This window comes from Gymnoscopelus braueri (assembly GCF_963280865.1).
Source record: "Gymnoscopelus braueri genome assembly, chromosome: 17".
Classification (NCBI taxonomy): domain Eukaryota; kingdom Metazoa; phylum Chordata; class Actinopteri; order Myctophiformes; family Myctophidae; genus Gymnoscopelus; species Gymnoscopelus braueri.
The window spans coordinates 28589981-28614619 of NC_137617.1; the positions used below are offsets into that span (position 1 = coordinate 28589981).

At 41.8% G+C, this 24639-nt stretch overlaps 1 protein-coding gene across 1 annotated transcript in view; it reads right to left on the reverse strand.

The window, feature by feature from the left end:
* Window positions 1-4991: 4991 nt before the first annotated feature.
* LOC308104474 (plexin domain-containing protein 1-like) overlaps window positions 4992-24639 on the reverse strand; it is a 22243-nt gene continuing 2595 nt past the window's right edge. The window contains exons 2-13 of the mRNA XM_080454907.1: window positions 15485-15654; window positions 13153-13296; window positions 12092-12161; window positions 11321-11443; window positions 9514-9632; window positions 9144-9243; window positions 7825-7920; window positions 7639-7720; window positions 7471-7531; window positions 7244-7364; window positions 6431-6591; window positions 4992-5787 (exon numbers count right to left, since the gene is read on the reverse strand). Of these exons, the coding sequence (XP_080311033.1) occupies window positions 5662-5787; window positions 6431-6591; window positions 7244-7364; window positions 7471-7531; window positions 7639-7720; window positions 7825-7920; window positions 9144-9243; window positions 9514-9632; window positions 11321-11443; window positions 12092-12161; window positions 13153-13296; window positions 15485-15654 (1373 nt within the window). The 3' untranslated portion in view covers window positions 4992-5661. The remainder of the gene's footprint in view (window positions 5788-6430; window positions 6592-7243; window positions 7365-7470; window positions 7532-7638; window positions 7721-7824; window positions 7921-9143; window positions 9244-9513; window positions 9633-11320; window positions 11444-12091; window positions 12162-13152; window positions 13297-15484; window positions 15655-24639) is intronic.

Below are 24639 nucleotides of genomic sequence, written 5' to 3' on the forward strand. Positions count from 1 at the left end.
GTCTCGAAGAATCATGAATGTGAGTATTAATATGAATGGGTTGGGATAGCTGTAGAATACAACTCTCGTAGACGTATTTATGTTTCTGACGTTTTCAATCTACGAGAGTTGTAGGGTTCACCCCTCATGGACACAGGGACTTTCAGCACTATACCCCGTAGACACTCCAAACATGTACACATTGAAAATAAAGGTGCTTACCCCCACGCCCCAAATGTTAACTCTCGCTACGGGGGTAGTAGTTTAATTTAATAATCCATATCTTTCAATAAAGAAGTGTTTTAAAGGTATCATGACATTCATGTTTACACCACATTCAGAGTCTTTGTCCTGGTCCTTCAAACATGTACAAAAAGTTTTAACTGAAAATTCCACTCCAGTGATTCACTGTAGGTGTTTTTGTCTCACATTTCTAAAGCCTTTTCAACTGCAATGAAAAAATAAATCTTTGCCTGCGGGTGTCGCTGGTGAGGGATTTTGCCTGTCAATCATCGCCTCTGCTCCGCCCCCCCCAAAGGAAAGGATAGGGGAGGGGAGGGGCGAGGAGGAGAGTGGGCGGGATTAATCGACTGTGACCTCACTGTCGAAGGGCCAAGCTCAGATTACTTTTCAGCCTAATTATTCAGAAAACCCCAGACCACAGAAAATCCACTGAATGTTCAAAGTTCAGATTTTTTGGGTGTAATTGAGGTCATAAAACCCCCAAAAAAACATAACAAATTAAAAAAGTGAAAATGAATGTCATCGAACCTTTAATGTCGTCTGTGGCCGAACGCCATTTTTTCACCCTCGTTTACTTCCTGTTTACATTGAGTGTAATTCCGGGTTTCACCAGAAGGGCGGGTCACTACCGCCCATTGGGAACTTCCGACAGAATCGGCCACAGACGGCATTAAAACACTTCTTTATTGAAAGATATGGATTATTACATTAAACTACTACCCCGTAGCGAGAGTTAACATTGGGGCGTAGGGGTAAGCACCTTTATTTTCAAATTGTACATGTTTGGAGTGTCTACGCTACGGGGTATAGTGCTGAAAGTCCCTGTGTCCTTGGGGGGTGAACCCTACAACTCGTAGATTGAAAACGTCAGAATCATAAATACGTCTACGAGAGTTGTATTCTACAGCTAGGGTTGGGACGAGTGGAGCCAGCTCTTCAACAGATTTTGATGACATACAGAGTGAGATCCAGTCGTGGAAAAACTACTCAGTCCGGTATTCAAAATGTACTTGAGTAAAAATACAAAAGTAAAAAATGTGCTTAATGTCCCAAAAGTAAAAGTACTCATTATCCAGAATGTCCCATTTCACAAGTTTTCAAATGTATAAAATATTTAAAAATCCCGAAATGTATATAGGGCTGAAGTGGTTACTCTATGTTTTGTTATAATTTAAATCTACAAAGTAACTAAACTAAAGTTTTCAAATAATTGTAGAGGAGTAAAAGTACAATATTTGCCTCTGAGATTTGGTGGTATTGAAAATTGGAAATACTCCAGTAAAGTAAAAAATACTTGTATATACATGATTACAGTTACTCTCCACCACTGCAGAGACCTAATGTTTAGGAGCCCCCATTCAATGGACCATTTCACGGCAGCCATACTGTATTTATTTATTTACATAAATAGTTATGTTCACACTCACAGGTTTATTGATCATTTACTGTCTCCATTCAATTTAGTGTAGCTGCCAGAGCCCAACAACATGCAAATAGCAGCTGACACTGATTGATCTCAGGATATGACAGGAACACCAACATTAATTAGTTGGTATCATTAGTAGTAACACCTGTGTTTGTCCTATTATTTCATGGAAATATGGCTGCCAAAAAGGGTCTACTATCCAACTTGTATATTAATTAATTCTTAATACAAGACATGTTTTACATTGTTTTAAGGGTGTCAGGGTGTTTACTGTTTAGCATTTTATGTTCATAGGGATAACTAGATTTGTGGTGCCTTTGTTGGTACTTGAGGAAGCCAGTAAAAGGGGTCTAGAAATCAAAACCCAAACAGTTTTTCAGGCACCCTATATAATTATATTATGTGCAGTAGGCCAAGTATTAAAAATGCATACAGAATCTTTTGAAAACATTTTAGAAAATCCACAGCACTCATTCACAATTAACAAGTCTTCACAAGAGATTAGGCAGCAGTGGATATTCATCAAATTAATTCTTGCAATTCTTGCCCTCAACTGGCACCCATCCTCAAACATAGTCAATCCTAGAAACAATTGCAAAACCTGATATATTTAGACCTTTGTTTTCCAGACTAGTCAACCTCTTTAAATGTACTTATAAAGGGCAAGACCACTTTGTTAGAGGTCTGGGTTGTGTAGTTACCTTGCCATGATATAACTCCAAAGGTGGACAAGAAATCAAAAATAATTGCTCCATTGATTATTCAAAATATGCTCCTCATTGACTTACATTGTACACTGAAACAAGTCACTCTTTTAGCACATAAACAAACGCAAAGAAAGTTGATTTATCACCAAACCCAGTTTTGTTTTAAATACAAATGTCAACTTCCTGTTGATTTGACTATTTGAAGCTACGGATCCACGGATCCAGTCCGGGTTTTCTTCCTAATAAAAATAGTTAAATCAATAGGAAGTTAACATTTTTATAAAAAAAAAAAAAACAGTACTGGGTTTGTTGATGCTCTATATCAACTTTGTTTGCCTTTGTTTATGTACCAAAAGAGTGACTTTGAGAGATGTTTCAGCATATACAATGTAAGTCAATGAGGAGCATATTTTTGAATTATCAATTTCTAATCACTGGAGCAATTATTTTTTATTTCTTGCCCACCTTTTGGAGTTACATCATGCCAAGGTAACTACACAACCCAAACCTCTTCCAAAGTGGTCTTGCCCTTTAAACATTTATGGAAATAGGTGCATCTAAATCAACCTGACCCCACCTAAACTACACTTTTTAACCATGCTTTACTAGATGTGATATCTGTCTTTAGCAACCATTATGTACCCACAGTTCTTTAAAGTACCTTTAATTAATCTCATCTCAAAATAAATAAATAAAATAAAAACTATTTTCATTCAGGTGTTTCAGACAAATATCTAACCTTTCCCTTCTCTCTAAGACCCTTGTGACTTTATGGTAACAATTTATTTTAAGATTTTCTGACAGAATTTAGTAGCACAGAGACAGCTGGTGATTCATGAAAGCTACAAATGACCTCCTAATTTCATCAGACAAGAGACTTCTCTCTGTACTTGTTTTGTAATACTGCAGTACAGGGGATAACTATCCTATAAAAACTGGTAAAACAATGGCCAAATTGTCAAATGATATAAGATAGAGTATTTATCTATGGAACCGAGTCAAACTAAATTTAATGCCTCAACTCCTACATTCCAATGGCTTATCAGGATGGGGGGTCCCCAGTTGAAAAATAATTATTTTGGGGGGTCACAGCCTGAAAAGGTTGAGAACCACTGCCATTGACCATCACAGAGACTAGAACATTTAATTGTCATGAAAGGAACTGCATTAAACTGGATGAAGTCCTATTCATCAGATCGATTTCAGTTTGTACACTTTAATGATGAATCCTGCATGAGCACAAGACAGAGTTCTACAAGGTGCTGCTGTGCTTGGACCAATTCTATTAACCATATGTTGTTATTGTTTATGTAGATCATACCCAATTATATATCGGTGAACTAGATTAAACCAATGTGTTAATTATACCTCAAGCATGCCTTAAGGACATTAGACAGACAGACAGACAGACAGACAGACAGACAGACAGACAGACAGACAGACAGACAGACAGACAGACAGACAGACAAGTACTTTATTCATCCCCTTGGGGGAATGTAGATGTTGATCTTTGAGTGGTGGAAGAAATTCCAACTGGGCCATGGATGTAGGTTAAATTGGTCAAATCAAATGCATATGTTACACAAATATAAATACACTGACCACAACTTACCTAGTTACCTCTTAGAATCACAGTCAGAAAGGATATTGTAGATTCATACAACCACTCCTCCTCTCTTGAGAGCTCCTGTGTGTAACTTTAATCAGTGGAGGCTTTGGATGATAAGATATTTGGCCAGGTTGGTTGGTAGCTCCATGTAGATCCAAACAGACTTTTTTAACCAGTTAAGCCTTGTATACTTTGTTGTAAGTCAAATAACGAAAATAGCAAATCTACGTGCTCACAATGCATCGCGCTGTGACACATGAGCTTGTAGATCTACTATTTTTCGTTGAATATCTGCCTATTTTTACCTAATGTCCACTCAAAATAATATGCCCAGAATAGGTGCACACTAGGGTTCATGTGTTACAATGGCCATTGACCTTTTACATCTAAACGTCAATCCTCATCCTCATTGCTCAAGATATTCCACATATTCCAGATTTCACATATATTGGGAAAAGTTTAAGACTATGGAGCTTTTCAGGTTCCATATAAGATTTGTGTCTTGACTCTTGAGAGCAACAAGTGTCCTCTTGATCTAGAACTGAATTGTGCCAGAGCTCCTTATGTCCTTCTCAGCCCTCTCCCTACTGTCTCACTCAAGAAAAGCCTTAATAAGAAAGGTGTGCTAGTTTAGCTTGCTGACAAGTGGTATGATACATCCAGTAAAGAAAAACTAGTAAATGTGGGGCAATAATACTTCTGTCAGGCCCTTTTATAGATTCAATTGCTAGTTTATCAATTATGAAATCAGCTATTTGATGTCTTCCGTACTTCTGTACGAAAGAATACCTGATCCGAGAGTATCCCCTGCAGACCCAGCTATACTTGAACAATGTTTTCCATCCAAGGAAAAGTGAAAGACAATTTCTCTGGCGATAGACCATGTAGCTGGTTTCATTGGCAGCCAATTTAGACTGTACCTGACTAATCAAAAACATGGAAAATGAAGGCCCTGATCAAAATCGCCAGACTGTGTGTTGTGTTTTGAACTTTGTTATATAAAAGTATACCAAATATGTACTATGTGTGTATATATAAAAACTGACCACAAGTTTTTATTGGAGGACGTTTGAACAGAAATGATCAACAATGGTTCTAAAATTCATCAAAACAAATATTCCTGGTTTTCTGAGAAAAGTTTCTGATAATCTTTATAATTCCTATCTGTTATATAGTTGAATATCTGTTATAGCATGTCAAAGCTATAGCATTTTATAAAACAATCATTGCTCACTTTAAGACATTTCATAAAACAATTCATTCATGAAACAAACAAAAACAAACACATCGTTTAAGTTGAACTGTACATTGGTTTGCAGTATGAAGGCTAGTTATCGTCATTCCCTGACCTTCCCATGCCGTGGTAGGTTGTGGACAGGTACAAACAATTGCTCTGAACAATCCCACATGGTGTGTGTATAGTCAGCTTCCTCCTGGGCCTCCGTAAGGCCCTGACCTCAATCCCGCTGGATGACATGGAGAGTTAACGTGATGGTAAAGAGCGAGAGAAAGAGAGAAACAAGCTACAAGAGCAGTTACAGTAGACATTGTCCCGCCACCACGTTTGGAGTAAAGGGCATTCTTTGTCATAATTATGCCTTGCCCTCAGCTTCCATGTTTTGTCACTTTTGTAATCCCTTTCCAGTCCTCAAGATGGTACCCTTTCGTGTCATCTGTGCCGTGGAAGTCCAGCCCCCTTAGCAGCACTGCTCGGCTTCGATGAAACCCTCCTTTTCGTGACCCCCCAGCTCGACCTCTGCATAACTCGAGTGACAGCCCTGGTTGCGGAACTTCATAGATGGCCAGTAGTTATTGGTGCGTCGCTGTGAAAGAAGAGACAGACGAGACAGACGAGACGCCATTCTGATATGAGGAGAGGTCAGTATAAGTCAAGCTATTTTCAACCACTTAAGCCCTGTATACATACATATACAAAATAGGGATGCTAGATTGACAGTGGTGGTTAACCCATTAAGACCTGAGACCGATTCTACAAATGACAAACAGTTTTCTGAAAAAACGTATGTTTCTATATCAGTGGTGCTCAAACTTTTTCATGTCAAGGACCCCCAAAATTATATGTATTTAGCCACGGACCCCCATCTCAAAATGTATTGTTCCAGGGACCCCCAGAAGCAAAGATTTGAGTTTAACGATATATTTATTCAAAGATTTGCACACATTTTCAAATGTTTTACAAAAATAGCAGATCTACAAGTTCACGAGTGCCACGCTATGAGCTTGTAGAACTGCTATTTTTGAATAGCCAAAATGACACCGATTATTTCCCGGTCTAAATGGGTTAAAAGGATTGTCTGTCTGTCTGTCTATCTGTCTGTCTGTGTGTGCGTGCGTGGGTGGGAAGTTGACACAGGCATTTATGTATGTCTATTTGGCTTCAGATGTAGAACATTGCTGAAGAACAGAATACAGTGGTCTATCTGTAGAGAGAGTTCTGATTTTCACCTGCATGAGGTAGAATGGTGGAGCAACCGTGGGGTGTGTGTTAATGTAGTAGACAGCCAGGAGGGTCAAAGCTACAAGCAGAACCAGGGCAGCCACCACGCCTGCTATGATGGCTGTGTTCTCACTTCTCCCGTTGGGGTTTGGAGGTCCTGTCTGTAAGTCTTAAGAGAGAGCGAAATCACCGTTAGCCTACATCAGTGGTTCTCAAACTTTTTTCATGTCAAGGACCCGCAAATTGATATGTATTATTGATGTGATCCTATAGCCCCATTGACTTCCTTTATAACATTCAAGTTAAAATAAAAGAAAAAGGTATGAAAAGGGTCACCTATTGTTAATGAGCACAAGCGATTTGGCGCTGGTCTTATAGACGGGAAGACTTTTACAAAGCCACTACTACTACAAAGCCACGCAAAAAAAAACATATTGTGATTTTTAATGGGTGTTATATGCTGGAGGGAATGAAAGACAGTTGAACAATATTTGGACTTACATGAGTAACTTTAACATTTTGTTTGGATGACCTGTAGGTTTTTTGGATTGATCCTTTCACATATCGTCACTGTCGAGCAGAACTGTTGTATCTCCGTATTTCAACTTTTTATATTTATCTGTAAACTAATGCCCTACTTCATCATAAAAGAGTGTTGCGAAAAAGTAGTGAAAATATAAGCTCACAAGCTTTTAGATCGGCTATTTTCACTATATATATATTTTTTTAAATAGTAATAAAAACAGTTTTGGACATACAAGGTTTCCACCCAAGAGTAACATTATGTTAGTAGGTCCATGTCAAAAATTCCTCTGTCTTACCCTCAGTGACAGGGTGGTCCTCGAAGACAGAGGATGGTGTTGGACCTGGGGAAGAGTAGTTGAATGGCCCTATAGATCCCTCAGGTCCTGCCTGGGTGTAGTCCTCACACGTGCCCTTTGCCTGCCAGAAACAAAACGGGGGGAAAACAAAGAAATGTAGCTCTAAAGATAGTGAATATTTAGACAAACTGTTGTGCACTCTGCTCTGATGATAAAGGGTACTTCACCTCTTCAGGGCAGTTATAATCAAGCCACTCCTGTCTACGCCGATCAATTCCATCAGAGCATCTGCACCAGCAGTGGAAAGGGATGAGAGCAAAAAAGCCACTCATTAAGAAGCTGGTCAATAGCCAGACGCACATAATTTCACACATCATGAGAAATTGAGAACCTACCGTTGAAGTGTGTTGCACCAGCCACAGCCTTGTGTCAAGTTGGATGTTAGGCAGAGATCACAAGTTGTGTGTTGAAGACAAGCTAAGAGAAGCAGCAATAGGTTATCTGTACTGGTAAAGGATAAAGGGAAATTGCCTAGTTATGTTTGTGTATCGTGTGAGTGGTCACTATATGGACATACGTACTGGGCAGTGGTGTGAACTCGAAGGCAGATCTGTTACCGATCCTTGTCGTGTCGATCTCAACACGATGATACTCATAGATAGTACGACGTCTTGCATCTGTCAACAGAAAAGTTTATATGGTTGATACGTTTTGTGTGGCTATGCTGTTCCTCAAGGTAAAGATTCTCTTCTGCCAGGTTTAGAATTTTGTAGTGGGCTTATTACAATATCAATACACCTAGGAGTGCAAATCCTGCCTGCACCAACATCTCCACCTCCCATTCCCTCTATGATGAACTGGCGAGGATGTTTTTTGTCCTGGATGACTGATTATGTAATTCTTGATTGATTGACCATGACCTCCAACCTTGTCAACCCAAACGTTGACTCTGGGCAGCCTACTGATGATTCCCAGCAGGTTTCATGAACATTTGCCTATCCATTCTCAATTTTGACCATGACCTTGATCGGGACCTTGAGGTTTGACCTTTTCAACCCAAACGTTTGGGTCATTGGTTTTTCAGTTATTTAGTTCACCGGCACACAGACGGGAGTGATTACAACACCCTGGCTGGTACACAGTGCGGCGGACAGGGTAATTATTAATTAGAAATAAAAAGTTTGCAGATACATAAATGGTTTACGTTTTCTCATTCAACAAAAAGATCAAAGGTATGTCGGTTTATGGCTCTTTATGCTCAAAGCTTACGGATACAGATGAAATGAAGCACATAAAGTTGATGGGCAGTGTAGCTACACGATCACTTGAAGCAAGACTATGCTAGTTGGTATATGATGTCACTTCACCCACTCACAGGGACATTGAGTTATTACAGAACAGATACAATATTACAACCTACTGGACCATCAACATGTTTGTTGTCAGAAAACCTTTGACTCTGAACTGCCCTCTAGTGGATATATTGCTGAACATTAATGCCTACATAAAGGACGCATGGAAGCACAGTATGTGAGCAGTGACGGTTGCATCGTTTGAAACAGACATATTTATTTTTTTACATAAAGTGAGCATTAATGAGCCTGTAGAGCAGTGGTTCTCAAACATTTTCATGTAAAATATCCCCAAATTGAAATGCATTTGGCCACGGACCCCCATTTAAAAATATTTTGTGCCAGGGACCCTGGCACAAAAGAGGAGATTTGTCAGTTTGTCAAAATGTTTCCAAAATAGCATGTGACACACTGTGAGCTTGTAGCTTCAGAAAAATAAGATAGGGTTTAAACTGTTACTCGTTTTGCTGGGGACTCCCTGGAGCCCCTCATTGACCCCTGTGGGTCCCTTGACCTTACCTTGAGAACCAGTGCTTTAGAGAACTGACCTGAAGACTGCGAGGAAGGGATGAGGGCCATGAAGGCATCGGACAGTCCCACCTTCACTGGATGCTCAGTGGAGTTGATCTTCTCCACTGGTAACGGTACCTGTCAGAACGTTTTTTTGAACATGACTGAGCAATTTCACCTGAAGATAGACTCCATTTTCCTCTAGTCTAAAATGGAACATAAATTTTGGACTCAATCGACAGCCGTCTAGGCTGCCATTTATGTAAGATTATACTTCAGGCCATAGCTATGAGGATACCTAGTATTGTTTGTTTGGTGTTTGTACAAAGCCATGACCCTAAGGGAAATGTTTTCCAGTTGAAAGTGGTCTCATTTGTTCGAATGACAATTAAGTTGATCTGAACTCACAACTCTGTAGTTGAAAACAATGGTCCCATTGCTATGTAGGGCAGCCTGGAATGTAAATGGTCCTTCGGCCTCCCTGCCCTGCAATCGCACCTTGTCCCATTGAACCACAAACAGATTACCTGAGAAAAGAGGACACAGACAGAAGTCAAACAATGATAACATAATCGCCTAATCGTAATTATTTAAGATAATCACAATTATTTTGCATAATCACAGTCAATCTTTCCATGTTGAAACAAAATATTATAAGGAGTGGAGGTAGCAGATCTACAAGCTTATATGTTGTGTTATTAGTTACTACACGTTGTGATGTGATGTGTTGTGAGATTGTCATCATCATCATCATCATCATAACCTTTATTTCAACTCGGAGTACAGTTGAGGGCAAGCCCTCATTTTCAATGTAGCCGAGATACAACATAATCAACATAATCAACAGGAATACATTTACATACATCAGATATACACAGATTATAGATCGACTATTTCCACTATTTGTATTATTTACACATTTTGAGTATAAAAATATTGAATATGGCCTATTTTGTTTTAGTACATCATTTGATTACTGGCATGGGTCATTGTCAGTCATTTGTTTGTATATTTAAGTGATTAGAGGTTCGGGCCGCTTCGCGGCCCTCACACCTACGTTGCACCGCTGATACGATCGATAAGTCTAAGTCATAGTTTTGGGGGCTTTGTCAGAGTACCCGTTGTACCCGTCTGTCCGTGTCCCTTTTGTGCTCATATATGTGGATCTCTGTATCTGTCTGTCTAGTAGTCTACCTGTATGGGTGTATCGGGTAAGGGTTTGTTTATGGTTATGGTCCGCCCGCCCACCGCCCAGCCCGCCCTATCCCGCCCTATCCCGCCAATTTGAATATAGGTATAGGCAATCCGTTTAAAAAAGCCTAAAGCCGAACAGAAATGTAATTTTTATGTTCCAAATGTTCAATGGAAAAACACAATTAAACTAGAAAAAGTGCTCCTTGGAGCACAAGTCTCCGCCAGGTCAGGTAGGTTATTATGGCCTCCTGGTGGGGCTATAATAGGCCAATGTGAAAAGGGTTCCATTTCTTCTTAGGCTTTTCACAGCAATCGGACACTGCATTCATGATTTTGTTCCAAAAATGTGGTTTGCTAAATTAGACCTGCTAGTGGCGCTATAACAGGCCAATGTGAAAATTTCTTCCTCTGCCTAGTGGGAATGTGCGTACAAAATTTCACGGAAATCACACACTGCGTTCATGATTTGAGGAATTTTGTTCAAAACGGACCTATCCTGCAAACGTTGTAAGCCAATGTTAGGCAAGTAGGATGGAATATGACATTTTGGACACATCCATCTTGATCACATGACTATAGAGATACTGTGTACCGATTTGTGTGTTTTTTGGACAGAATCTGAAGGAGTAAGAGGAAAACATTTGTTTTGCAAAAGTCAGCCTCCTGGTGGCGCTCTAAAAGGCAGATGTGAAAAATGCAGAGGTGCTACAGCAGAGGTTCTGCTGTAGCATCCAGGGAGTGTGTGTGCGCAGTTTCACAGCGACCGGGCCAACGGTGGCGGAGATTAGCTGCTCGCAGACAGAAGGACGGACGGACACACGGACACACGGACGGACGGACAGGGGGCAAAACATACTCTCTCGCCATGCCTTTCGGCCTGGCGGAGACAATAATTAATCGCAATTATTTATTTATTTATGTATGACAATTGATCATACAAATGGGGGAAAAAAGTGGGGGGGGAAAGTGACCCCCCTAACCCAAAAGTATCATCCATTCCCACAGAGAAGAAACCACTCACCATTGTCCATGTACCTCACTGTTGAGTTTTTGGAGAAGCTGGGATCAAAGTTAGCCATGAGAGGAGCGATGTACTGTGTAGCGGTCAGCATGCGATGGGTAATCTCCCCCGTGAAGATGAACCCTAAGAGAGGTCAGGATCAAAGGTTCATAAAGTCAAAATCACACCTGGTAGCAAAAAAAAAGTCTTGACTTTTTTCTGTTTCAATGCCATTGTTATGTCTGGCATTGCAGCAAGAAGATTCATAAAACACCTGGACCAGTTGAGCAGTTATGAACCCATGTTGTTGTTCCAGACACTAATCATTTCTCACTTTCATTTCATTTCAGCTGGATGTGAGCCTGCTGGGAAGTGATCTGTGGACTTCAGAAGATGATACCTCAGGGAATCGTTCAGACTCCTGATATCAACGTCAAAATCCTGGAATTCTGCCTTTCAGGTGAGATTAACGCACCTTGTCACAGTGGTGATGAGAGAAAGATAACTACTTAAACCCTTTGTATGTACATTGTTGACCAGGGTCCCCCAGGGGTCTATACTTGGTCACCTCACTAGCCAAAATATATGTTGTGAGCTTGTAGAACCGGCTATTTCTGCAGTTCGCCTACAGTACTCGCTGAGCATTAGATTGTAGAAGACGTTTACAGTTTGCAAGTCTTGCAAGTGTCGTCATAAAAACACATGTCTCATTTTGCTGTTGTGTCTTGATTGGGAAACATGGTTTGTTCAAATCTGGCCTGTTGCATTAATAGAAATGTAGGTTATGCTTACCACCAGTTGCTATGGTGATTTGTCTCAGGTAGTGTCCATAGAAAGGGAAATCAAATGAAAGTGCCACCCGCTACAAAGGAAGAGAAAAAATAAAGTATAATCGACCCCCGAGGGGAACCCGGCTCAATACAGCCGCCAGGGATGTGATACATACAGTACATGCAGTGTGTACATATACAGCAACAGTATAATCAAGGACATGGGTGAACAAGTGGTATGTTTAAGCAAAATGTGTGTGTGTGTGTGTGTGTGTGTGTGTGTGTGTGTGTGTGTGTGTGTGTGTGTGTGTGTGTGTGTGTGTGTGTGTGTGTGTGTGTGTGTGTGTGTGTGTGTGTGTGTGTGTGTGTGTGTGTGTGTGTGTGTGTGTGTGTGTGTGTGTGTGTATAATGTACTACAGTATATACAGTATATGTACTTGTTTTTCTTCGTTTGCCTCTCCTTTTCATTGAACCCCCTGGCGCCCCCTAGTCTCGTGTAGCCAGACAACTATTCCACAACCTCCGAATGCTATATAGAGTCTGGATCTACACCTCCCGAAATCCGAGGCAGGAAGCTGGCATCTGTTCACCATTTCCGTTCATTTTGTTTATTTTTAAATTTCAAATTCTGCTAAGCAGCAAGCTATTATGCTTGGATATATATTATATATTATATTAGGATACATTTGCGCAACTGTGAAGTGGGGGAGGCGGGGCATCCACTTTCCCCCTTAAGTGACATCCAAGGTCTAACGTAAGTAGCGCCTACCGACATAGAGGTGGGCGTTTTTTCTCCCCCTCCGCTCCCTCCGACATTCCTCACCCCCCCCCCCCCCCCCCGCACGCACGTTAAGACCCATCTAGTGACTTTGAACGGGCCTTTAATCATCAATAGAGCTTCTGTGCTCCAGAGTCCAGACTGTATGACCAGAAGCATTTGAAAATTGTGGGTGGCAACAGTCTGGCCACGCAAGACTAGGCGCCCCCTAATGGCCAACAATTTGTAAACCTGTGAGTTATGTGTGTGTGTGTGGTTATGTGTGTGTGTGTGTGTGTGTGTGTGTGTGCGTGCGCTCATCTCACCGCTGCCTGGCGGTGGTTGTTGGACAGTATGACGTGGATTCTGACTTGGCCGTGCTGCAGGGTGCTCAGGTCTACCCACAAGTCCTCTGTTCGTCTGTCCGTTGGACCAAAACTCTGCCATCTGTAGTACTCTTTACTGTCCTCCTGTCAGACAGAGGGCACTCGTTAGGCAGGGCAGTGGTGGAAGGAGTACTAGTGAGATGTTTCACTTTAAGTAGAAGTATCAATTCCACAATGTAGGAATACTCTGTTACAAAGTAAAAGTCTGGGTATTCAAAATTAACTTGAGTAAAAGTACAGTATTATATGTACTTTTTTTATTGGTATCAAAATGTACTTAAAGTACAAAAAGTAACGCAGAATGTCCCATTTCACAAGTTTTCAATATGTATGAAAATCTTTTGAAAATAGCAGATCTACAAGCTCACAACGTGTCGCAACGCGTTGTGAGCTTGCAGACTGGCTTTTTTCATATAGCCAAAGTATAGGCACAAGTGGTTAATGAGTTTTCTAATAAGTAAAAGTATTGAAAATTGGAAATACTCAAGTAAAGTAAAAAAATACCTCAAGTACAGTACTTGAGTACATGTACTTAGTTACTTTCCACCACTGCTCGTTAGGGCAGAAGCTGACCCACAGCACTGCAGTATCATTTGTGCTGATGTTTTTAGGTGTGGTTCAGTTCACTTCAGCAATATCTGTTGCATTTCATTAGTGGCTTCAATGCATTTTTTTTGGTCAGCCTAGTAACCTACAGTATTATCCTAGCGTGATTGGGTGATATGTCTTTGTGATAGCCATGATTCAGCGGCAATCCAGGACTTCATTTAAAGAATAAAATGATACATTTCAACCATGGTGTCGGTTAGGAGGACACCTATTAGTTGACAATGTCAATAAAGTTCTTTGAAGCTCACAACGCACCGGATTGGACATTAGATGCACCATCGTCATTATTGAAGTTCGGACATTGTTGCAATGACCCCTCTCCACCAGGAGAGGGAGACAGCAGGACAATATTGGTGACACCGCATGACATTGGGGACTTCATTGACTGTATGCTCCACAGCGCATACCAGCTGGGGGAGCTGTTTACGCACGCCACACGATGCCTCTGTGCTCCTACGTGCCCGGCGTGACGTCTTAACAACGGATCTGCGATCTTGATGCCATTATTAATGCACAGTGCGCTTGAAGGTGACAGAGAGCAATGGTGCTGGGGTTTAGGTGTGGGCTGAGAAAGTGGAGCAGTTAAATGCAGTGTTCTCGCTGCCTCTCCGACTGCTCCATATACAGCCAAATGACCCACTTTCTATCCTATCTCGGCTCCACAACACCGGCCCTGCATGTGTTTCTGGGGGCGGGGTTGTGATATGGAACGGGGGAGGGGGGTGTCTCTTCTAGGTGAAGAGAGGGGAATAGACCCTTGCACTTTTTTCCAATAGCTGAAGCATCTCTGATTGATTTGTTGGGAGAAGATCCCCAATGGGGGAGAGGTGGAGGGATTCACAAATTGGGATCAGACACCAGCGGCAAACAGCACAGGGCAATTCACATTATTCTGTCCGACGCCAAGTGAGTCATTCACAAACATGCACGCACGCACGCACAGACATGCACATGCATGCACACACGTGCACACACAAAGCCACACTTAAACAAACACTGTAAGTTGGCAGGACGAGGCCGCAGTCTGTTTCCAATTTGCACCGTGGGGGGAGTAAGGAGATGAAGTGAAACACAATTTATTTGGTGGAAATTTTACTCTGGCTGTTTCAAGTGAAGGAGGCGTCTGGTACAGTAAATAACACAAACAAAGCCTCGTCATTTACACACACACACACACACACACACACACAAACACAAACAATCCACCTGTCTGCGTGACCCAATTATCATTATAACGATGACCTCTGCTTTATGTACAGGGCTGTGTGGTGGGAACCTAAAGAGAAAGTTTCCTGGAATGTTCTAATTCAACAAGCCTCACTTCAGCAATGTAGAACATTGAAACTATGACCTTATTTGGCCCTGAAGTCGTTACTGTAATGATTTCCCAGTGTGGAGGTGAACATTTTCAGAGGGTTAGGGGATGACGGCTGAAACAGAATAATGTGAGGTAGTAAATTGCTCTCTTCTAGGAGATGATATACTGGCTTTGGCTTACTAATTGATTAAGGAAGATAGCTAGTAAATGACGGATTTCTGGTTCAATAGCCAGTAACAACAGACCTACAGTAAATGCCACTAAAGTGCCTACAGAGCATTCCACAGCTAGCATCACATTTTAGACAGTGGTGGTTATGCTAAGATATTTGCTGTGAGCTCTCACCACCACGCGGGTCAGGTTGTCTGGAAGCGTATCGACGGCAACCCCTTCGCCATTGGTGCTGCGGTCTACCCGTCTCTGGCCGTGTTTAGGTGGTGTCTGCTGGTCCCTTCGGGCTCTGTGCAACCCTGGCGGAGCCCCGTCTGTTCGTAGGCCTATCCTGCTCTGTTCATCTGAAAACGAGACAAGAGCGTTATGGTGGTTGTGAAGGAACATCACGACATGAAGACACCCCAACCTCAGTGGAGCGCTATGTTGAACTGTGTGCAGCATACAGGTGTCATTCCTGTGTTTTTTTGTTGGCGTAGTCATGTAATGTTAGTTCAGATCACCGAACAGCAAATGCAATGTTACAGAAGAACATAATGTGTTGACCTATGCACTCAGTCTTCAGTAGCATTTCTTATTTTTAGTATAGTAAAAACACACTAAATTGTAAAGACTACGTTGCTCCAAGAAAGCTTAACAAAATGCAGGTTGAAATGCTGAATTTTCTCAACCCACATCGGTTGGGAAGTTACAACATGGACTTCTGAAATCCTGTCATTAGAAATCAAACCCCAAAAAAATAACAAAATAAAAACCACACAGCGATACATTTTGCTTCCATCCCTCTGTGGCTACATCTGGTCCTCACTGTTTACGATCATCTGGATCATTAGAAGACAATTTTTTTACGCAGTTGATCAAGTCTATGTTTAGCAACCCAAATGCAATATCTCAAGGACAGGAAAAAAAACAGCAGACCCATAAAAGACACACATCAGCACATTTACATCTGCCATAAAGCATTTCCATGATTGGTCTTTTCTTTTGGTTTATTTATACTGATAGGCTGCACTCGATCCCAGGGAAGAATAAGAATGGAATGTGTCATGTGTGTTTTGGCTGAACATTTTAGCCTGGAAGTGTTAGCCTATTAATTGTATCTGTACGATGCTTTGAACTTCCTTTGGCATCCCTGACCTTCAGTTGCAGAGTAATGCATAAGTGTGTGCGTGTGTGCGTGTGTGTGTGCGTGCGTGTGCGTCTGTTTTCTCCCACCTACAATTGTCTGGTTTTTAACGCCATCTGCTCAACACATCGCAGACTGATGTCTTTGTTTTCATATTCACTTTGCTCGAGAAGGAATGCATTTCTGTTTTCACTGATGTGTGACTCACCCTCATATGCACATTTCCATTCAACCACGTGTACCGAGTTGCTAGATCAGCAGACATTGTTATGATCGTTAACAGGGTGAAAGGTCTCTGTTTTCTCCCTGGATGAGGAAGCAATGATGTGTTCAGGGAACAAATCCAGTTTGCTGTCACCATTTTGTGGCGGCCGTGGTTCTATAACTTTGGCTGTGGTTAAACCAACAACCCTGTCATGAACATCGTTTGTCAGGGACATTGAGTGTGGTTTTCAAAATCCACCAGGGGATTGGAGAGGGAGTGGAACTCAGCCACAATCCCTCAAAAAAAAAAAAAAAAAAAAAAAGAAATAACCAGGGTTTGATTTGTTTGGTCCAAAAGACTTTTATTTCAAAAATAGCGAAAATAGCAGATTGCTTTGTGAGCTTAGCCTAGTTTCGGAGAAGAAGAAGTAGACAGGGCTTAAGTGGTTAAAAAAAAAAATCTTTTACAAACCGAACCCTGGTAATAACGTCTATATTTTCCGATTAGTTATCTTTAATGTGCTGGAAGGTCTTGACTACTAACAGTGTGACCTTTTTAAACCCAACCTGATGGGACCCAGAGGAACGTGATGGGACCAGATCCACTCGGGTCAGGTTGTGATACATTTCTAATTCAATTGTTTGGGTTTGAGTGATTGCTGAGAGTTCCTATTGCGAAAAATGTATCACTAGAAAGTGATATACTGTTTTGGCACTTGAGAGTGGCTGGAGAGTTTTTGGACACTATTTTGTCTTTCCAGATTCAGGTCAGGTTCCTCTCAAATTTACAGGCCTGAGTCGAGCTCTGGTAGGGGTACACTCCCACGCAAGTCACAGAATAAATCAAGTGAGTTTTCTAGAAACTGGAGAAGAATAGAACGGGAAGTGAGGAGGGAGTAAAAGAGAGAGAGAGATAGATAGAGAGGGAGAGTGATACACTAGACAAACTGAGAGAAAAATTTGGGACGAGAGAAAGAATTGAGAGAGAATGACACACAGGGGACATGGTTTTCTAATGAGGAGTTGCGTTTACTTACGGTGCAGTGGAAGCTATTTCCACAGCTTCAGAATAACTGAGTGCTAATTGGGTCAATTTGGCTCAAGCTCATCACCACTAAACAGCTGAGGAGGTTTCAGGCAGGATAGAGAGGAGGAAGTGAAGAAGAGAGATATGATGCATAGGAGGGGTGAAGGTGGAGACAGTGAATTGTCAGGTGGACAGAAATGTGCCCATTGTTAACGTGCACATCATTGGGCATGTGAAGCATCAATAGTTACATGTACTTTTAATTAAGGAAATAGGCAATCGTGACAAAAACGGACGTGTTTCGGCTACAATACCTTCCTCAGCGTAATCATCACCGTTCGTCGTCCGTTTTTGTCATGATTGCCTATTTCCTTAATAAAATGTCAAGTACCTGAATGGACTGAACGTGAGTGCTGCTGGCTATAATTTTTCTTATGATGTAGTTTTGGAGCCGTGCACCAGGCACATTTTTTTCATGTTGTTTTTGTGACTGGAGTCTGTGCTGTGTGCTCACATTCTTTCTAGTTAAAGCATCAGTAGTTAGCCAAGGTGTGATTATTATGTGCACAGGAGTTGTAGGCCTACAGCGAAAGTGAACAGTTGTTCAGAAATGACCATGGTTTGTTTCATTGGAGCAAAACAGAAACATTCAAAAAGCTCAAATCATGTAATGGTGGGGAATAGCAAGTACTGTAGCTTGCAAACTGCGGTTTTACCATTTGCTGTTACAAATATCCATTGTGCTGCACCTATGCCTTGGCAAGAGGATAGTGTGCTCTGAACATAGAGCTGTCTGGTTCGCTGCCCAAGTGCCATTTTATGCCAAAATGAATTGCACAAAAATACCCAGAGTAGCACAGTGGATAGTTACTGTACCTCACATCCTGTGTGTAAATGCCAAATGGACCTCCAAAATGTCACAAACAGAGGAGAGGCTCTATGGCACAGGTCCCTGTGAGTCTGGGGGGTGCTGGGCCAGGACTGCATGGGCCTCAAAAGCAGGGGCATCAACTTTTTAACGGTGTGGCTCTGCAAGAGCCTAGCTGTCTATAACAGTGTGTCTATCTGCGTATGGAGTTAATCTTGCAAACCCTGGCCCAAATAGTTTGAGAACCATTGAACTAAACACATTATTTTGTACTGTAAGTGCAGCTGTACACATGGTTTCAACATGAGCATGTAGATTGGCCAATGCAGGCGGACCTCTGACGTCTCTCTGACACAGCCATAACCATATAAGGAGTACGCCCAAATATGTCAAACCTCAATGTGTCATAATGGCATCAGCCGCAAACAAATCCGCAATCTCCATATATGGGCATAAAAGGGACAAGGGCTGACAGATACAGAGATCCGGTTGTCCAGAGCCACAGATCCGACCGCTATGCCCATATATGGTCATGTGCAAATATGGGACCGACCGACTTCCAACCCGGCGCGTGCAGCGGCAAGGACTCGAGGGAGTGAGGTGCCCGCAGTCGAGTAGTTCGGATATCCAGTTGTCCAGAACCGCCGATCCAACCAATATGCCCATATATGGGCATTCCAATATATGGGCATATACTGATGACATCAGGGATCTCCATACAGGGTCCCCACGGTCATGAAATTCCTGGAAATATTTTGAAATAAAAATTTAAAAAATCCAGTACTGGAAAAGTTTTGGAATTGATCAAAGGTCCTGGAATTTATCAAGGGTCCTGGAAAAATATTTGGCTATGCATTGTTTTTGGCTATTGATTTTTTTTAATACAAAACATTTTCATAAACATGTATAACATTACACAAAATATGTAACATAAGTAGTTTTTCGCCGAACGGGCTGTGTAACACCCCATCCGCACTGCCAGCGATGCGATGTGATGCGACGTGACACGAAGCGAGCGGGCGATGAAATCTCATTAAAATACATGTTTTTGAATGAGACCGTCCTGACCTACTGCGAGCGACAACGAACCGTGCAACGACGTCGTCCACCCCTCCTATTTTCGCTCGCAGGGTCACTATGCCCTAATTTTGCACGAAATGTTGAATGAAATTGTACTATTTTATATTCTATTCTTTATTTTTGCTACACTGCCTATCTTTGGGCATTGTACATAGGAGTAAGACACATTAATGCGCTGAATGATTGTTTTATAGGCCTGGAAATTGGGCTAAATATTCTGGAAAAGTTTTGGAAAAGTTTTGGAAATTCATTGCTAAAAATGTGTGGGGACCCTGTCCATATTTGGGCATAAAAGGGACAAGGACTGACAGATACAAATGTCTCCACATATGGGCATAAAAGGGACACAGGTAGACAGGCAGAAACAGACATTGCCATATATGGGCACAAAAACAACACAGACTCTGACAAAGCCCCCAACACTATGGCTCGGACAATTTTGGTCGGCTCGGCAGTGTGACGTAGACTCTAGATGTGAGGGCCTCGTAGCGGCTCGAGCCTCTAGTTGTTCAAAAGTAGCAGACATGGCTCACAACACATCATTTGGATGTGATCTGCTAGCTTTAGATTTTAATCAGGTTGAGCCCTAGGGCAAAGGCCCGTCTAAAGACGTATAGGACGTGCTGTTGCATGGCGGGAGATCTTATCATCTGTACCAATGGCCTGTACATCTCAGACATAAGTCCTAGTCTGAAGATGTTATGCAAGCTGTTATTCAGTACGGTCTGGAGCAGTCGGAACTCCCACACGACATCAGGTGGAAACTGGCAGCCATGACTACCAACAGCAACAGAAAAAAAGCAGTCCATTAAACAAACAAACAAACAAACAAACAAAACAAAAACATGACTCACTGGCACAGATTCATAAACCACAGATTATCCATAATGTGCGTCTGTATTTTACTGTGGAACCATTAATAAGAATGCTTCTTGTTTGCTACCTGCACCTAATTAGCAGATTTGCTGTTTGTGATCGACAAAGAGACCAAGTTAAAGTTTGATGTTCCAATATATAACCGCACTGTAGCAGTAATACAATGGCTATACTAGCCTATTTTAAGGTTAAGAATAACAGGGTTCCCACGGTCATGAAATTCCTGGAAATATTTTGAAATGAGAAAACTGTTTTCCAGTCCTGAAAAAGGTTTGTAATTTATAAAGCGTTCTGGAAAAATATTTGGCTATGAATTCACCTGCCATCATGCACGCATTTTGCGTAGCAGGACCGCATTTTCACAATAAAGTACGCGGGTACTATGATCTGTACCTCCTAAACTACGCAACAAAAACAAAGCTGATGACGTGACGTTCACCGCGTTTATCTCTCTCTCTGTCACTCGCTCTCTCTCGCTCTGTACGGCGCTGTGTCCTACGTGCAGCTGTTGTTTGCCATCCATAGATGCCGTCCCATTAGTGGACGGATAGCAGCTTGTACTCGAATTCATTGGCTACTGTTGAGCTACCGTCCCATAGCTGGCACAGATAGCTTCCAGTCAATTGGCTACTTCCGTGCAGAGGAATCCAGCATTGAGTGGATGCACTCCTTGCAGTGCCAGGAGTGCATCCATTTTAAGTGTGGGTGAACTCTCATCCTTAGTAATGTTAATGCGGACCTTCAGTGGTCCACAGACCACAGGGTTGGGGGGGGCCCTGCCAGACCACAGGGTGGGGGACCCCTGCCTTGCGGTACCCGTTGAGCTGCATGGCGGACAGACCCACAAACCCTGGCAATGTTGGCAGCATGCTTTACTCATGGATCTGACACAGGAGATGAGCCCAGTAACCACGGCAGCGCCTTGCTCTTCAATGGGGATTTAAACTCTGGCGACCACATCATAACATTTGGAGGCATGAAGCACAGCAGCTGTGTCCACCCTTTTCTGCTCCCATGCATGTGTCTGCATTGCAGCAACCCATCTAGTGGGTGTGGGATTCACACAGGAAGAGCCAAACTAGGCCAAGCATTTTGAGCAACATGCATGCAGTAGATGTGTTAATTGCATTCATTCATCCATCGCACACACACCCCCCCCTTCTTTCTCTCTCCCCTCCCGATGGACTTTGTGTCTGTAGGACAGTGATTCTCAACCTTTTTAATTTCGAGGACCACCATTTTACATACATTATGCCACTAACCCCCATTTTATATAGATTTTTATGTCTGAGACCCCAATTTATAAAATGGAGTAACTAATTTGATAACTAATATACTGACCTTAATCCTAACTGTCAATCATTTAGCCAGGAACCCTCCTTTTGTTTTTAATTTACAAATAATTACAAAAAAAAATGTGGAAACAAAAAAAGGGATATTTACTCGCGACCCATCAAAATGGGCCAGTGACCCAAAAATGGGTCCCGACCCACTGTTTGGGAAACTCTGCTCTAGGAGTGCATTCAGAAGGTTTGAAATCCAGATTTTTCTTATGCCTTTCTCATGAACACGGTCGGCATTCTCGGATTCTGCAGTGTATTAAAAAACATTTATGAGAGTCGTCAAGGAAAGGAACGAGGCTGCAGTTTGAGAGCAACCTGTAATGGACCGGCGCCAGCATGAGATAAAGACTAGACAGGAACGAACGAGGCCCACGTTCTTCCATCGAGACAACAGCTGATGGTCTTTCAGTGTGTTCAGTTTTCCATTGTATCTGGCCCACGGGTGAAAAATCTATTTTTTTTTAAAGCACCTCCTGTTGGGTTCATGGACAACACTCTGCAGGAATTGCACTCATGTATTAAGAGTCAAGTAGGGGTAAGGTGACCTCGGCGAATGTACAAAGCACCACTAAAGTCTGGGGGAGTAAAGTCGAGGTCGCATGAACCATAATCCCAGCAAAAGAGCACAGCAGGCCCACATGTACTTCCTCCACAATGAGACACTCTCTTAAACTGAAGAGAGCGCCTTTTGTTCTCTCTACCATGATGTACGGTCCAAAGTTAAGAGAGAGTCTCAGGATACAAACAAGGTCTTGGCCGTTGCCTCATGGCAATGTCAATACGAGGATTAGTGGATTAGTTGAGCATTTGCAGTTTCCCAGCGAACACTAATATTAGTAGAATAGTCGTGACTCCCAAAGGTCGTGACAGGATGCATTCATCTGTGTGACTGCCAGTGTAGCACGGACAGTGGATTTGTACTGGCTTTAATTTCAGAAACTATGTTAAAAACAGCTTATGGAAGGGAAGTTACCCATTTTGGCACCCTGCACCCAACGAGACAGTGGTAACCATAGCAGGCAATTACAAACACAGCCAGCTGCACTGATAAGGAAGGTCCCAAAATGAAATAGAGATACAAACATAAAGAAATGGGAGAACAGACTGATTTGGAAGTTTAGGTAACGGTTGGATTAACAAAAGAGGTAGTAGTAGTGTTTAATACATTTTTGATTAGATTAGATTTTTTATATTATGTAGTCTATAATCATTTTTAATGGCCAGATTTCAGTTTTCAGATTGATGGTTTAGTTTTAATGTGTTTTATTTTAGTCCCCCCTCCCCCACGTACTCTTATTAGGGGTTAAATTGATGTTGAATACACTGTTATACACTTTTGGGCCCTATCTTGCTCAACAGGTTGTGAGCTTGTAGATCGTCTATTTAAACTATTTTAAAATGTTTTTCAAAATAGTAAAAATTGGCAAAAACGTTTAGGGATAAAGGGTAAGGCGCCTTGATTTATACCTGTGCTATAATGTACGAACAAGTATCGTGTCAATCTATATCTGCTGCTTCTGTGCTCTTTGAGCGAGGAACTGAAAGTAGTGCTTCTATTCACTTATCCCATTAAAACCAAGAACGCATCTGTGTAACCACTTAAACCATTATTTTATACTTTGGCTATTCAAAAATAGCAGATCTACAAGCTTGTAGATCTGCTATTTTTGAATCGTGAAAATGTGCGCAAATCTTTGAATATATATATATATTTTCAAAGCGAACATTTTTTACTCAAATCTTTGCTTCTGGGCGGTCCCTGGAACTAAATATTTTCAGATGGGGGTCGGCGGCCAAAAAAGTTTGAGAACCACTGATATAGAAACATACGTTTTTCAGAAAACTGTTAGGATTTAGAAGACATTTTGTAGAATCGGAACCTCAGGCCTTAATGGGTTATTGTAGGGTGCAACAGGTCTCAATATTAATTTGAGCAAAGGGCTCAGGTGAAAGAGCGGAAACGGAAGCTTCGCTGTTTGATCCCCACCTCCACTTGTGCTAGTGTCGAAGTGTCCTTGAGCAAGACACTTAACCCTTAAAGGGATTTTTAACTTTTTTTTTAATTGGGTCATTTTATCATCTACTCTGGCTTTTGTGAACACCCCGGACAGTTTTTAAGTTGCTCGATTCCGTATTTAGATATTTGATATTCATTTTATCAGACACGCCCCCTTCCTATACAAACCCATTGTAACTTCAAACTCCATTTTAACCATGATAGATTCATCAAGAACACCCGTCCTTGGTTCTTGTGACTCATATCGCCCTCCTAATACGTGAGGGGGCCATGTTTTTTCGATTACTTTTTAAATTTATTTATTTAACATTTTTTATTGTATTAACATTTTTCATTTTCCAAATCTTTTTCTTTTAAATAAATGAAAAAAGTAATTGAAAAAACATGGCCCCCTCACGTATTAGGAGGGCGATATGAGTCACCAGAACCAAGATTGGGTCAGGTGCAGACGCGTTGCTAGGTCTCTACTAGGTTGGGGGCTTAGCCCCCCAGGCAACGGACACATGCATGCGCGCGCGTGCATGTGTCCCTCCCCCCCGTGCATGTGTCCCTCCCCCCCGTACTTTTTTCCCCGTTTTTTGTTACTTTATTTCGGTTTTAGGGTTAGGGGTAGGGTTAGGTTAGGGTTATAGATATATAATAAAGAAATAAAGAAAAAAAAATTGGTGGCTTTGGATAAAACATTGGTGGCTATAGCCACCGAAGCCCCCGCGTAACGACGCCCCTGGTCAGGTGTTCTTGATGAATCTGTTATGGTTAAAATGGAGTTTGAAGTTTCTGGGTTAATG